Source organism: Trematomus bernacchii, unplaced genomic scaffold (assembly GCF_902827165.1).
Source record: "Trematomus bernacchii unplaced genomic scaffold, fTreBer1.1, whole genome shotgun sequence".
NCBI lineage: Eukaryota > Metazoa > Chordata > Actinopteri > Perciformes > Nototheniidae > Trematomus > Trematomus bernacchii.
In genome coordinates this window covers 26415-42500 of record NW_022987853.1, presented here as the reverse complement: position 1 = coordinate 42500, position 16086 = coordinate 26415, and the positions used below count along the sequence as shown (strand labels likewise).

The window sequence follows — 16086 nt, the reverse complement described above, 5'->3', positions numbered from 1 at the left end:
AGTGGTGGTACCGAGTGATGGTACCGAGTGGTGGTACCGAGTGGTGGTACTGAGTGGTGGTACTGAGTGGTGGTACCGAGTGGTGGTACTGAGTGATGGTACTGAGTGGTGGTACCGAGTGATGGTACTGAGTGGTGGTACTGAGTGGTGGTACTGAGTGGTGGTACCGAGTGATGGTACTGAGTGGTGGTACCGAGTGATGGTACCGAGTGGTGGTACTGAGTGGTGGTACTGAGTGGTGGTACCGAGTGATGGTACTGAGTGGTGGTACTGAGTGGTGGTACCGAGTGATGGTACTGAGTGGTGGTACTGAGTGGTGGTACTGAGTGGTGGTACCGAGTGGTGGTACTGAGTGATGGTACTGAGTGGTGGTACCGAGTGATGGTACTGAGTGGTGGTACTGAGTGGTGGTACCGAGTGATGGTACCGAGTGGTGGTACTGAGTGGTGGTACTGAGTGGTGGTACTGAGTGGTGGTACCGAGTGGTGGTACCGAGTGGTGGTACTGAGTGGTGGTACCGAGTGGTGGTACCGAGTGGTGGTACTGAGTGGTGGTACCAAGTGGTGGTACCGAGTGGTGGTACCGAGTGGTGGTACCGAGTGGTGGTACTGAGTGATGGTACTGAGTGGTGGTACCAAGTGGTGGTACCAAGTGGTGGTACCGAGTGGTGGTACCGACTGATGAACTGGATCGCCCCCCGGCCGCCCTGAGGGATCGGAGCGTTGTGCTGCAACAACAAACAAACATCATTAATTACGAAGTGATCGTTGGATTAAGATCCTTGTTTCATGTTGAGATCTCAGTCAGAGGGTCACAGAGGGTCTCAGAGGGTCTCAGAGGGTCTCAGAGGGTCACAGAGGGTCACAGAGGGTCTCAGAGGGTCACAGAGGGTCACAGAGGGTCACAGAGGGTCTCAGAGGGTCTCAGAGGGTCACAGAGGGTCACAGAGGGTCACAGAGGGTCTCAGAGGGTCACAGAGGGTCACAGAGGGTCACAGAGGGTCACAGAGGGTCTCAGAGGGTCCAGAGGGTCACAGAGGGTCACAGAGGTCTCAGAGGGTCACAGAGGGTCACAGAGGGTCACAGAGGGTCTCAGAGGGTCACAGAGGGTCACAGAGGGTCACAGAGGGTCTCAGAGGGTCTCAGAGGGTCACAGAGGGTCACAGAGGGTCACAGAGGGTCTCAGAGGGTCACAGAGGGTCACAGAGGGTCACAGAGGGTCTCAGAGGGTCACAGAGGGTCACAGAGGGTCACAGAGGGTCTCAGAGGGTCTCAGAGGGTCACAGAGGGTCACAGAGGGTCACAGAGGGTCTCAGAGGGTCTCAGAGGGTCACAGAGGGTCTCAGAGGGTCACAGAGGGTCACAGAGGGTCTCAGAGGGTCTCAGAGGGTCACAGAGGGTCTCAGAGGGTCACAGAGGGTCACAGAGGGTCTCAGAGGGTCTCAGAGGGTCTCAGAGGGTCACAGAGGGTCTCAGAGGGTCACAGAGGGTCACAGAGGGTCTCAGAGGGTCTCAGAGGGTCACAGAGGGTCTCAGAGGGTCACAGAGGGTCACAGAGGGTCACAGAGGGTCTCAGAGGGTCTCAGAGGGTCACAGAGGGTCTCAGAGGGTCACAGAGGGTCTCAGAGGGTCTCAGAGGGTCACAGAGGCTCTTTAAAGTTATTCTGAAATATTACTTTAGAAAGCTGCACTGTGATTGGCTGCTGCTGCACACAGGAGCCCCTCTGAGGTCTGACCTAAATGCACACCTTTCATTAACACACACACACACACACACACACACACACACACACACACACACACACACACACACACACACACACACACACACACACACACACACACACACACACACACACACACACACACAGAGAGAGGATATTGGATACTCAGGTAGTGTTTACATTAGTGTGTGTGTGTGTGTGTGTGTGTGTGTGTGTGTGTGTGTGTGTGTGTGTGTGTGTCTCCAGACAAAGTGTTACCATGGTGCACCTGTCAGTCACCTGCTGGGATGATGATGAGATGACACACTCTCACAGCAGGACACACACACACACTCTCTCTCTTTTTCTCTCCTCCTGCAGAGTGTGTGTGTCCTGATTTCTCTCTCAGATCAGATTTAAAGTGTGATTGGACGGTGTCTTCACGGAGGACTTTAAGGAGGACTTTAAGGAGGACTTTAAGAAGGACTTTAAGGGGGACTTTAAGGAGGACTTTAAGGAGGACTTTAAGGAGGACTTTAAGGAGGACTTTAAGGGGGACTTTAAGAAGGACTTTAAGGGGGACTTTAAGGAGGACTTTAAGGAGGACTTTAAGGAGGACTTTAAGGGGGACTTTAAGGAGGACTTTAAGGAGGACTTTAAGGAGGACTTTAAGGGGGACTTTAAGAAGGACTTTAAGGGGGACTTTAAGAAGGACTTTAAGGGGGACTTTAAGGGGGACTTTAAGAAGGACTTTAAGGGGGACTTTAAGGAGTGTGTGGTTCAGGTTCTGGAAGAGTCTCTGGTTCTGTGTGTGGATTACAGGGTGTGTTTTCTTCAGAGGTTTTTAACGTGAAGAGGACTGAGGAAGAGGACTGAGGAAGAGGACTGAGGAAGAGGACTGAGGAAGAGGACTGAGGAAGAGGACTGAGGAAGAGGACTGAGGAAGAGGCAGAAGCTGTACTAACGTCGCTGTTTTAACATTTCAAAACAACCCCCTTCTGTCTACAGGAAACCACTGCAACTTAAAAAGGTAGAAAAAACATCAAAGACTTTCCTATCTTTACAAACCCAGGAATAACTTGGGAGGATAATAATGAGAACAGATATCAAAGTGTAAATGTCTCCCTGAGAACTGAGATGAATCAGGTCTGTAATCAATACCCTTTTTAATAGATAAGGGTACTTACAAACAACACTTACTTTTTACAAATCAACCAAAACCCTGAGAAGAAACTGACTTTAAATCCTCCCTCTGAACAGAGTTTATATATGATGATGATGATGATGACGATGATGATGAAATGACCCTGAATGTCTCAGAGTCTCTCTGAGTTTCATCAGGAAACAAGAGATCTGAAGACGTTGGATTTTTGGAAATAGGAGGTCTTTTTGTACCTTTCCCTGACGGATGGTTGGTGAAGTGGTGAGTGGACTACCCTCCAGATGAGCTGCAGAGAACTACAGAGAGATGGAGCTCAAATCTAAATAGATTTTCTTCCACAAACTATTCACCAAATGTATGGAGATTTTTCAGATTCTTTATTTTTCAGATATTTTTGACATATTCAATAAAATCCTCTCCAATCATTTTTTTTTATAATATTTAAGTTTAATTTTTTCACACATTTTCTGTACATTTTTCATTTATATTTATATTCAGAAAAGATAAAATACTACATTTTGTTTCCCCAAAACTATTCACCAATTTGATGGAAAGGTTTTCATGTGTTTTCCTGACATCTTCAAGAACAATTCTCAGTTATTGGCAATGATGGTATGAAAGCTGAATACAGTGTAATCCTAATGACATGTAACTGCTGATGCTTTAAATGGATGTGTGAAACAGATGTATTTGGACACGGGGGTTTTATGACACTACAGGAGGAGAGGATGAGTAGAAGGAATTAGCGATAGGGGTTATCTGTATATCCTTTAGTGCAGACGTCATGCTTGCAAGCTTTAAAGGTCCCATGTCTCACGGCCATTTCTACTGATCATAATTCCATAGTTGAGGTCTACTAGAATAGATGTACATTGTTCAATGTTCCAAACTCACATTGGTTCCTCATACAGCATCTCTGTATAGTATGTGTATTCACTCTCTGTCCTACACGCCTTGTTGGAGCTCCCCCCCCCCCCTCCCTGTGAGCCCACTGTGCTCTGATTGGTCAGCTCGCCCACTCTGTTCTGATGAGTCCACCACCGTTACAGCGGAACATTAGAGATTATGTTTTACAATGGCGTTTGTTAGCAACCAGGAAATGACACCAGTAATGACAAATAGATGAGAATGCTGCGTGGGGTCTGGGTGCCGTGTTGGGGGGACGTTGGGGGGCTCGCTGCTGTGAGGAGCGGACAGGGTGAGGTGGGTTCATTTCCTGCTTACTGCGTGGGGTCAGCGAGACACAGCGAAGCTCAGCCTGAGCACACACACACACACTCACACACACACACACACACACACACACACACACACACACACTCACACGCACACACACACACTCACACACACACACTCACAGCCTGAGCTCCGAGTGTGTGTGTGTGTACGGAGCTCCGCGCAGCACCGCGGCTGAGAAAATATAAGGCTGAGTGTGTGTGTGTGTGTGTGTGTGTGTGTGTGTGTGTGTGTGTGTGTGTGTGTGTGTGTGTGTGTGTGTGTGTGAGGAGCTTGGTCCAAATGGACCAATCCGCTTAGCCGTTACGTCACTACTGTTGGTGCTTCCTGTAAATGGTAAATGTTCTGTACTTATATAGCTCTTTATCAGGGGCCCCTCAAAGCGCTTGATATAGTACGAGTCATTCACCCATTCATACAGAGCAGTGCGCTACTGAGGAAAGACATTTTTTCACACCGTTGGCGATCAGGAACGACTCTGGGTTTAGTATCTTGCCCAAGGAAACATCGTCATGTTGACTCTAGGGTCCGGTATCGAACCAGCGACCGCCTCCTGATTGAAGATGTGCGCCCTCCCCCATCTGTACGCGGCTCTGATGGTGTTCTCCTGCGTGGCCTCGGTCAGCGGGAACCTGCTGCTTCTGCTGCTGCTGCTGCAGCACAAGAATCTGCGCAGCGACACCTTGATCCTGACGCTCAGCTGCTGTTTCAGTGACATCACTCTCAGTCTCTCTGCCTTCCCATTGGCTGTTTACCACGCTGTGTCACACCCCCCCGGCCCCCCCTCCAGTGATGGAGTCCTCTGTCAGGGAGGGGGTTTCCTGCTTCTCCTGCTCCAAACCTCTTCTCTGTACTCGTTGTTCTGGACCTCCGTGGATACGTTTGTGGATATCTGCTTTGCGTTGATTTACAGCATGATAGTGACGCCGGGTCGATGCCGCTTGGTGCTTCTGATGATGTGGAGTGGCTGCCTGGGGGGGGCCGCGCTGCCCCTAATGGGGTTCGGACACTACACCTACAGAGAGGACAGATACCTGTGTGGGCCAGACTTTAGCCCCGCCCACACAGCGTTCGTGATGCTGTGGTTGGTGGGCATGTTTGTGCCGCTGATCGCCATGGTTTCGCTGTACGGACACGTGGTGATCGTGGCGAGGAAACAAGCGAGGAGAGGAACGTTCATCTGCAACGAGAAAAACTGCCACTACGTTCCTGCTAACATCTACCTGAGGAGCTCCATCGCCATGCTGTCCACCTCAGGTGACACACACACACACACACACACACACACACACACACACACACACACACACACACACACGAGATAGTGTCTTCTGGCAGAGTCCAGGAGGATACAGTTTAAAGCTCCCATGTAATGCTTTTCCGGTTATTACCCGTCCCCTTGTGTTATGAAGGTTTTTATGCATGTAAACGGTGTGCAGAATCAAAACCCTCAAAGTACACCCTGTAGCGAGTAAAACTCTAACACAGAAAATACCTCCCCAAAACGCCTCGTTGGAGATACGTCACTGCCCATTTGAGTCTTCCATTTAGTTCCGGGTACGGCATGATGTCATGCGGTTCGGTTAGTTAGCGTATAAAATATACGGCTGTACCGAGGCCATTATAAGACTGTTGTTCCGCTGAGAGCAGCCGAAAAAAGCACTGTTAGACATGGTCCAGCCTCTCTGGTGGTTGACTAATCAGAACAGAGTGGCCGAGCTGACCAATCGGAGCACACTAGGCTCACAGGGAGGGGGGGGGCAAGAGCTCCAACGAGCCGTTTAGTGGAGAGAGTGAATACTGCTGAATACTAGGGATGTTAAGATTCACCGATTCGCATCGGTGCACTGGCATAAACGTTCAAGATGCGAGTGCACCGGTTGAAAGAGTGCACCGGTTGAAAGAGTGCACCGGTTGAAAGAGTGCACCGGTTGAAAGAGTGCACCGGTTGAAAGAGTGCACCGGTTGAAAGAGTGCACATCGGCTACAGTTTGGGTTGAACTCGCGATGCATCGATTGTAGCGTCTTTGCATCGGTAAAAAAACGATTCATTCATATAATATCCTCTCATCCTGTCAGCACTCAGCAGAGACGATCTTTGATCTTTGCTTCGCCACTACGGAGGCCGAGAGTCTCAGTTATCAACACACATGGAAGTCGAGGAGAAAGAGAAACACAGCGCACCGAAAAATACCTACAAATCAAACGTTTGGCAACACTTTGGATTTTTCAAGAAAGACGGTCAACTTGACCACAGACTAGGGATGTCCCGATCACCTTTGTTTGCTCCCGATCCGATTCCGATCATTTGATTTTGACAATCTGCCGATACCGATTTTTCCCGATCCGATCTTTATGCAATGCATTAAGAGAAAAAAAAGGTAACATAACGGCTGGTCATCCAACGCGATGAATTCAGCTATCTTGGCTGTTATTCTTTTGGCCTTTTCACTGTTCTGGGGCAGTTTCTCTTTCCTTTTAAAAGTCTCTGAAAGTGTCGGTTGTTTCAGTGCCGTTACCTGAGTGGCCGCTGTGTACTCGTCGTGTTGTTGTTGGTGTTTGTGTTAGATTGGTCGTGTTGAACGTAGCTCTGTTCTTTCCACCACGCGGAACCTCCGCCTTGCAAACATTGCATCTGGCTGTTACACTGCCTTCACTTTCAATTTTATAATACTTCCAAATTCCTGACATTTTCTCTGTCCCGACTCCCGAGTCACCAGCTGAACGTAGCCTCTCGTTAGCTTACTGCTACTATTAGACACTGCGCCCACTCTGTTGCCAGATTTGAGAGAAATAAGCAACCAGGTCGATGAAAACAAGCCCAAAAGAAGCAACACATACATGATGTTGTGTAATTTTAAACCAAAACTAAGGCCTCAGGATGACTTTAAGACGTGAACATGGTCATTTTTGTTTTGTAACATTAAATAAAAAAATAAATGTTATAAAAAATATATAAATAAAAAAAAATTCCCGATCCCCGATTTTTTTTCCCCGATTCCGATCTTTTGAAAATCGGATCGGGACATCTCTAGTGTGAAACCTTTGTCAAAGGTTTCACACCCGAAAGAAGGGAGCCTCATTCGGCTGTGAGTGTGACTACAGACGGAGCTGTAGTGCATAGTGTTCACTAAATGTTTTTAAAGCTCGGTTGGATGCTACTGAATCGGAAGCTCTTGGTACCTGTGCATGTGGATAGTATGTAAACTGTAATCCCTGTAATGCTACTGTATGATGTCCTTTTGTTGTTCTGTTTATGTTTTTAATGTTTCATGTGGAACCTACTTGAGCAGGTCTCCCTTGAAAAAGAGATCAATGATCTCAATGGGATACACCTGGATAAATAAAGGTTTGAAATGAAATGAGTGTTCCGGCGCTGTAGTGCATAGTGCATCATCCACCCACATTCCGGTGGTTGCATCACACACACTCACACACATAAAACTGTGTTGTGTGAATCACTGTTCATCATCAAGGAAGTCGCAAGCATGGAGTCAACTGAGGGTTAGGTGAAGTATCAGCTGGGCTTACCCCACATCGACCACTTGATCGCGGTGCTCTGTGTTGTTGCCGTTGTTTATAAGTTGACAATCTTGCTTGCCCAAAGAAGAGCTGCGATGCAAAGTATGGAATTGTTTCCAGGACCACCGTCGCACTGGCTCTTTGGACATCTGAAGGAGGTAATGTGTATAATGACTGCTCAGTGATGCAGAAGCAAGTGCAAGAAGCAAGTAATAATACTAATGTATTAATAATAATAGGATCAGAAACAGGTTCATTGTCAAGTAGGGTTAGGGTTCGAACATGTTCCAAATGGGTGCTGTGACCAGTTTGCTGCTCTAGGCAAGATTTTTGCTGGTTCATTTATATCTTATTTTACCAGTTAACATTTATTTATTCATCCATATTTGTTCATCTCTCCAGTTTTAAAGGATATTGTTGGTTTTCTGTCCTATAGTATACATTGGAATGATTTCAAACCTGTTTTTATTCATCCTAATAATTATAAAGGAGTGCCTTGGAAATATGTGTTTACATAAATTGTGATAAAACCGTTTGAGACCCACTGAGATAACTTAGACTAAAGTGAACTATCTAAACACTCAGTCCTTTACCTCACTGAGCCTCTCAGGGCAAATGGAAAATGTAACCGGGGTGAAAAGGGTGTTATCTTTACTTAATTATGAATGTGAACAGTCGGGTAACACTTTATTTTGATAGTCCATAGTTAACACTCTATAAGTCATCCGTTGACATTTAGTAGCATGTCAACAGTGCATCAGTTGACATGTATCAGTTGACATGTATCAGTTGGCATGCATCAGTTGACATGTATCAGTTGACATGTATCAGTTGACATGTATCAGTTGGCATGCATCAGTTGACATGTATCAGTTGACATGTATCAGTTGGCATGTATCAGTTGACATGTATCAGTTGGCATGCATCAGTTGACATGTATCAGTTGACATGTATCAGTTGACATGTATCAGTTGGCATGCATCAGTTGACATGTATCAGTTGACATGCATCAGTTGACATGTATCAGTTGGCATGCATCAGTTGACATGTATCAGTTGGCATGCATCAGTTGACATGTATCAGTTGACATGTATCAGTTGACATGTATCAGTTGACATGCATCAGTTGACATGCATCAGTTGACATGTATCAGTTGACATGTATCAGTTGGCATGTATCAGTTGACATGTATCAGTTGACATGTATCAGTTGACATGTATCAGTTGGCATGTATCAGTTGACATGTATCAGTTGACATGTATCAGTTGACATGTATCAGTTGACATGTATCAGTTGACATGTATCAGTTGACATGTATCAGTTGGCATGTATCAGTTGACATGTATCAGTTGACATGTATCAGTTGACATGTATCAGTTGACATGTATCAGTTGACATGTATCAGTTGGCATGCATCAGTTGACATGTATCAGTTGACATGTATCAGTTGACATGTATCAGTTGACATGCATCAGTTGACATGTATCAGTTGACATGTATCAGTTGACATGTATCAGTTGACATGTATCAGTTGACATGTATCAGTTGACATGTATCAGTTGACATGTATCAGTTGACATGTATCAGTTGACATGTATCAGTTGACATGTATCAGTTGACATGTATCAGTTGACATGTATCAGTTGACATGCATCAGTTGACATGTATCAGTTGACATGTATCAGTTGACATGTATCAGTTGACATGTATCAGTTGACATGTATCAGTTGACATGCATCAGTTGACATGCATCAGTTGACATGTATCAGTTGACATGTATCAGTTGACATGTATCAGTTGACATGTATCAGTTGACATGTATCAGTTGACATGTATCAGTTGACATGTATCAGTTGACATGCATCAGTTGACATGCATCAGTTGACATGTATCAGTTGACATGTATCAGTTGACATGCATCAGTTGACATGTATCAGTTGACATGCATCAGTTGACATGTATCAGTTGACATGTATCAGTTGACATGCATCAGTTGACATGTATCAGTTGACATGTATCAGTTGACATGCATCAGTTGACATGCATCAGTTGACATGTATCAGTTGACATGTATCAGTTGGCATGTATCAGTTGGCATGTATCAGTTGACATGTATCAGTTGGCATGTATCAGTTGACATGTATCAGTTGACATGTATCAGTTGACATGTATCAGTTGGCATGTATCAGTTGGCATGTATCAGTTGACATGTATCAGTTGGCATGTATCAGTTGACATGTATCAGTTGACATGTATCAGTTGACATGTATCAGTTGGCATGTATCAGTTGGCATGTATCAGTTGGCATGTATCAGTTGGCATGTATCAGTTGGCATGTATCAGTTGACATGTATCAGTTGACATGTATCAGTTGACATGTATCAGTTGGCATGTATCAGTTGGCATGTATCAGTTGACATGTATCAGTTGGCATGTATCAGTTGACATGTATCAGTTGACATGTATCAGTTGACATGTATCAGTTGGCATGTATCAGTTGGCATGTATCAGTTGACATGTATCAGTTGGCATGTATCAGTTGACATGCATCAGTTGACATGTATCAGTTGACATGCATCAGTTGACATGTATCAGTTGGCATGTATCAGTTGGCATGTATCAGTTGACATGCATCAGTTGACATGTATCAGTTGACATGTATCAGTTGACATGCATCAGTTGACATGCATCAGTTGACATGTATCAGTTGACATGTATCAGTTGACATGTATCAGTTGACATGTATCAGTTGACATGCATCAGTTGACATGTATCAGTTGACATGCATCAGTTGACATGTATCAGTTGACATGTATTAGTTGACATGTATCAGTTGACATTCAACAGCACCGTTCAAACCGACAACATGTTTTTTGCAACAGCGTATTAACCGATATTCAACCTTACTATCTGTAGATTGTGTCAACATCTTCAAAATTGACAATAAACTACTCAAAATCAATCTGTCAGTTGAAAGTCAACAGGGTCATGTCGACTATCTGTTGATAATCTGTTGAGAGTCAAGATGTCAACTAAAGATTACATTAACCATTAGTTGATGATCAACAGATAAGCAACTTTAGAGTTTAGTTGACTATCTGTTGACTATCAAAAAAAAATGTGTTACCTTATTGGGGTTATTTCATTTGGGTTGTCCCTGATTTGAACTTCTTTACATTTATTTAAGTAACAATTTGGATGCAATTAAGGCTTAAACTTAGCAGTTGAGTATTAGTTTATAGAGCATCACAAGGGTATAACATAGTCCTCTTCAGGCTCCAGCATATTGGTTAAGCTTAACGTATGTTTTTATGCTTTTACTTTCAGTTTAAACAGGATGGGTCAGACTTGAAAAAGATTCTGAAATGGGGACAGCAGTACCCTTATGCTTTCCCCATATGGTTTGGTCCCTTTGTTTGTTTCCTCAACATTCACCATCCAGACTATGTGAAAACTATACTGACATCTACAGGTGTGTGAGCCATTGTTTTATATCTTTACTGAAGTCATAAACCTTTACAATGTAGCAGTTAAGTCAAATTCATCTTTTGACAATGCTTTTTACTACGTCGTATAGACTCATATTGGTTTATTATCTGCATTTCAATAAACAAAGGTCAATGTAACATCATCTGTAATTGTTTGTTTCGTAACAGAGCCAAAAGATGATATGGTATATACTTTTGCGAAGCCTTGGATTGGTAAGATTGCTTTTACTTTCTCCTTCAGCATATTTTGGGTTACTGCACAGTATTTCCTGTTAAGCTGCTTCCCTCGCTGACACATACTGCCTCTGTCTGTCTTCAGGTGATGGCTTATTGGTGTCTGAAGGTCAGAAGTGGTTTCGCCACAGAAGGCTCTTGACCCCAGGTTTCCATTATGAAGTTTTGAAACCCTACGTACATCTGATGTCAGACTCTGTTAAAACCATGCTGGTACGTTAATGACAGTTTTTTTGTTTATAAAATCAGTGTCTGTTTTTTTGCCAAGTTACATTTCACATATTGTACAAGGAAAATGCTTTTGTGTAAAGTGCTATAATAAGTAGTCAATGGTGAAGTGATGTGGAGGAAATATAGGCTTTCCAGATGCTGCAGCTATTTTGTGTCAAAGTTGTTCCAGCTAAGTGTGTTGAAGTTTTTTCCACATCCTGCAGAGACCTCACCTCTGTTCTTTCACTGTTGTCAGGACAAATGGGAGAGTTATGCAAAAACCAATGAGTCCTTTGAATTGTTTAACCACGTGAGCCTTATGACACTGGACAGCATCATGAAGTGTGCGTTCAGCTACAACAGCAACTGTCAGACCGAGAGGCGAGTCCATACAAAGGTTTTCCCGCCGCCATTCACAATTACAGGTTTATGTTCTCAGTTGTCTGAACTGTTTGTCTACGTTCTTATTTCAGCGGAACAAATGAATACATCAAGGCAGTGTATGAGATCAGTCATTTGATTAACCTGCGGTTCAGTATGTTTCCATACCACAATGACCTCATCTTCTACCTCAGCCCACATGCCTTCAGACTAAGAAAAGCATGCAAGGTGGCTCACAGTCACACAGGTAAGATGTTCACAGATATTACCTTCATGACAATCTAAAACTGAATTTAGCTTTCCCATACATCAAAATGGTATAGGCTCTAAACTGTAGGGTTATGGTTGCTGCATTTGAAGAGTTACTGGGGCTCATTCATTATTCTCTTATTTTGAAGGGGAAGTCATACGAAAGAGGAAAGAAGCACTCGAGGAGAACGAGCTGGATCGCGTACAGGGAAAGAGAAACGTGGACTTTCTGGACATCCTTCTCTTAGCGAGAGTATGTTATGTGCCATGTATTGAATTCACAAAACGAGACACTTCTGATCAATGAAAAAAAAAACATACGTAAAAACTGCAATTGTCAAAGCAGTAAGCTCTCTATAGAGATAATGAATTAATAATCGTGAGAATTTTAGTAATGAGATATTTAAAGCATGAACAGTCTTAAAGTTGCCGCACATTTAAAAAGCGTAGTTGTGTCATGTTTATAACCTGAGATGATCGGACGCAAATATTATACTGTATGTTCTTAACCTGCAAGGGGCAAAACACTAGGGCAAAAGGAAACGTAGAAGGTTTTTCTCATGAGCATTGATATGCTGAGCATGAGGCCACTGGTACAAAGGCAACAGTCTGGTTATTTTACTCTTATGAGGGACTCTTGAGCAGCAACTTAAAATGTATACATTTCTGTTGTGCACATATAATCAATATGACACAATAAGCTAATCAATATGACACAATAAGCTAATCAATATGACACCTCTGCAACTCAGTAACTAAAATGTCAAGGATTCCTTTCTTTCCAAACAGAGTTGACCTGTAAAAGGATCCGACAGACATTAGCTGTTTCTGTGCCAATTCCAATAGGCCTGCAATTTGTATGGTTTTTAATCAGAGGTTTTTGGATTTGTACATTAAGACATATGTTGATTACTAATGTTGGCCTTTTATTTAAGGATGAGAACAAACAGGGTCTGTCAGATGAAGATATATAAGCAGAGGTGGACACCTTCATGTTTGAAGGCCATGACACTACAGCCAGTGCCATGTCCTTCATCCTCTACTCTCTGGCCTGCCACCCAGAGTACCAGAAGAGGTGCCGGGATGAGGTCCTTCAAGCCCTGGATGGCAAGGACACCATGGAGTGGTAGGCTTACATTTGGAAACAATGCAAATGTATGTCAGTGCTGCCAATTGTTGAACTAACACTTGTCTGTTTACTTTTTAGGGAGGATCTTAGTAAAATTCCATACACTACAATGTTCATAAAAGAGTCCCTCCGCCTTTACCCTCCGGTACCAGGAATGTCCAGAATCACCACCAAGACCATTACCTTTTTTGATGGAAGGACTTTGCCTGCAGGTTTGTCTTTAATGGTTATTTGCAGATGAATAAAACACCATACAGTTGCATGCATCAAACGTTTATACCCTGTGGTCAAATATAAAGATTAACTTTGAAAACAGTTATTTTTATTGAGTCAAGCTTGCACAAATGAACCTGTTAACCTTCACGGTTTGAATTATAGCAGCAGGTTTGCAAAATGGTCTCAAACACAATATATGAATTATTTTTCCCTGCACAATCTTATTACAAATACATTTTTGTTGTGCTCTTATTTGTAGGGAGTCGAATTGGAACAAGTGTGTATCCGCTTCACAGGAATGCAACTGTCTGGGAAAACCCTGAAGTAAGTAAAGAAGATCATTCTGTGGAAGTATTTTTAAATGTGTAAGCTCACATGTGCCCATAAAAGTAAACATATGATACTTCTACATAAAATGTTTTAAAATAATTTTTTTCATTTTCATTTAATCGTTTATTTGAATAGGGACAATGCACATTAATGAACACTTTAGGCAAATAATGCTCAAGTGTAAATATGCCGGATTTTAGCTTTGAGCTAATTTCCATCCGTAGTCCCTCACATATCTTCATATAAGAACATGACATTTGTAAACATAGCATTTCAGAAAACATGACGTTGGACGATGATTCTTTGTCTGTCAGTCTGCGACTATCTTAAATACTTCGTCTTTTGAGAATAGACCAACTTCAGGGCCACCACACAAGTGACAAAGTCATTAAATTAGTGCACGATTAATGCAAACCCTATAGTGCCCTCATTGGTTCGAGATGTCAGCATATCACAGAGTGACTCCTAGGAGCTAGCATGGTTTATTCCCTCACTGTATGAGGGGTGTGCGTGAGCATGAACTCATTCAATGTTCATGGGAGAAATTAAGAAAAAGTGTGATTAATGCCACACTGGTGTTTGTTTTTCCATCTTGTGTCAACCCAGGTCTTTGACCCACTGCGTTTTCTCCCGGAGAATGTTTCCAAGAGGCCTCCTCACGCATTCGTGCCCTTCTCTGCTGGGCCAAGGTTTGTCCTCATATGATACCGTGTGACTAGCTCACTAAAAATAGGGCTACTGCTAAGTTTACAACACATTACAACACAATAGCCCTGCAGTAAAAACATATTTGGCAAACACGAAAGGCTTGCTGAAAGGCTGTTGCCATATCTTCTTGTCCAACCTATTCCAATATTATGTCAATCAAAAATATATATATCATTTGGTATTGACTGTTCATCTGATTTCCATAACCTTAAGTGCTGTCTTCCTCACTCAGAAACTGCATTGGTCAGAACTTTGCCATGAACGAGCTGAAAGTGTCCACAGCGCTGACACTGCAGAGATACCATCTGATCGAGGACCCGACGCAAACACCAGAGATAATTCCTCGACTGGTGCTTCGTTCACTTAATGGCCTCCACATCAAAATCAAACCTGTAGACCCATGACCTGTAGACTCATGACCTGTAGACCCATGACCTGTAGACCCATGACCTGTAGACCCATGACCTGTAGACCCATGACCTGTAGACCCATGACCTGTAGACCCATGACCTGTAGACCCATGACCTGTAGACCCATGACCTGTAGACTCATGACCTGTAGACCCATGACCTGTAGACCCATGACCTGTAGACCCATGACCTGTAGACCCATGACCTGTAGACCCATGACCTGTAGACCCATGACCTGTAGACCCATGACCTGTAGACCCATGACCTGTAGACCCATGAGTGGAAATAAATGACTCATAAAGGAACTTCTTCTATGATTTGACTAAACTTTTAAACTAACAAAGAATCATAAACAGATACTAATGAAGTGATTAACTGTTAAGTATTTTATCAAGTGTCCAATCATTATTCACACTGGAACCTGTTTTAATGAGACATTTATTGCACTTTACAAATAAAAGGAAGATTACTTTTGTGATTGTCAAAAGGAAAACCTAAGTAACATTTTCGTTTCATCATTTATAAATGCATCTCAACTGGTTTAGCTGAGCTTTGTACAGAGCAACTTGACATTATGTAAATGTGTTCATGGAAATGTTAGTGTGACCTTTAACAGGTCAGAGGCAATCTTATTGCATCTAGTACATGTTTACCACAGGAAAAACCGGATTGGAGTTATGCAAAAACATTTAGCTTACCTTTGCTCTCATTTTGTGTAGGGTTTGCGTCGTCATACGATCAGCTGTCACTGTGCTGCAATCCCTACTCCGAAATATTATGTTACTACTTAAACACAATCTAAATAATTGACAATGTAGAATGCTGTAAAATTGTTGTACTTAAAGAATGCAGATGTAATAGGCGCGTTCACACTGCAGTACTTTTCCCACAAAGGTTCATCAGAACTTAGTTCATGAGAACTCTTTAGTTCTCATGAACGAAGTACAGATCGCGTTCACACCGGAATAAGTCCCTGGGGGAGGATTAGGAAAATGAAGCCGCTGACGTCACTTCTTCTTCTTCTGCTTTGGGTTTACTGGCAGGCCGCAAACAACTTCACGGCGTATACTGCCACCCGGAGTCCCCGGCCGGAAGTCCCCGGAGTTGGG

The 16086-nt window shown here is 43.4% G+C and overlaps 2 protein-coding genes and 1 pseudogene across 2 annotated transcripts in view; 2 read left to right on the top strand and 1 right to left on the bottom strand.

The window, feature by feature from the left end:
* LOC117469085 (flocculation protein FLO11-like) overlaps positions 1-747 on the bottom strand; it is a 3374-nt gene extending 2627 nt beyond the window's left edge. The window contains exon 1 of the mRNA XM_034113463.1: positions 1-747. This exon is cut by the window's left edge and continues 2499 nt beyond it. Within this exon, the coding sequence (XP_033969354.1) occupies positions 1-747 (747 nt within the window).
* Positions 748-4663: 3916 nt separating this feature from the next.
* LOC117469090 (melatonin receptor type 1B-B) lies at positions 4664-7193 on the top strand. Its single transcript, XM_034113468.1, has 2 exons — positions 4664-5357; positions 7171-7193. Exons 1-2 carry the CDS (start codon positions 4664-4666, stop codon positions 7191-7193), a joined length of 717 nt encoding a protein of 238 aa, XP_033969359.1.
* A 395-nt stretch (positions 7194-7588) lies between these two features.
* On the top strand, positions 7589-15028 carry LOC117469087 (annotated as a pseudogene).
* The last annotated feature ends 1058 nt before the right edge of the window (positions 15029-16086 follow it).

Coding starts and splice junctions, on each gene's coding strand:
- LOC117469090 (XM_034113468.1), top strand. CDS start 4,664: ATGTGCGCCCTCCCCCATCTGTACGCGGCTCTGATGGTGTTCTCCTGC. Junction 5,358..7,170: donor CGCCATGCTGTCCACCTCAG/GTGACACACACA, acceptor CACACCCGAAAG/AAGGGAGCCTCATTCGGCTG.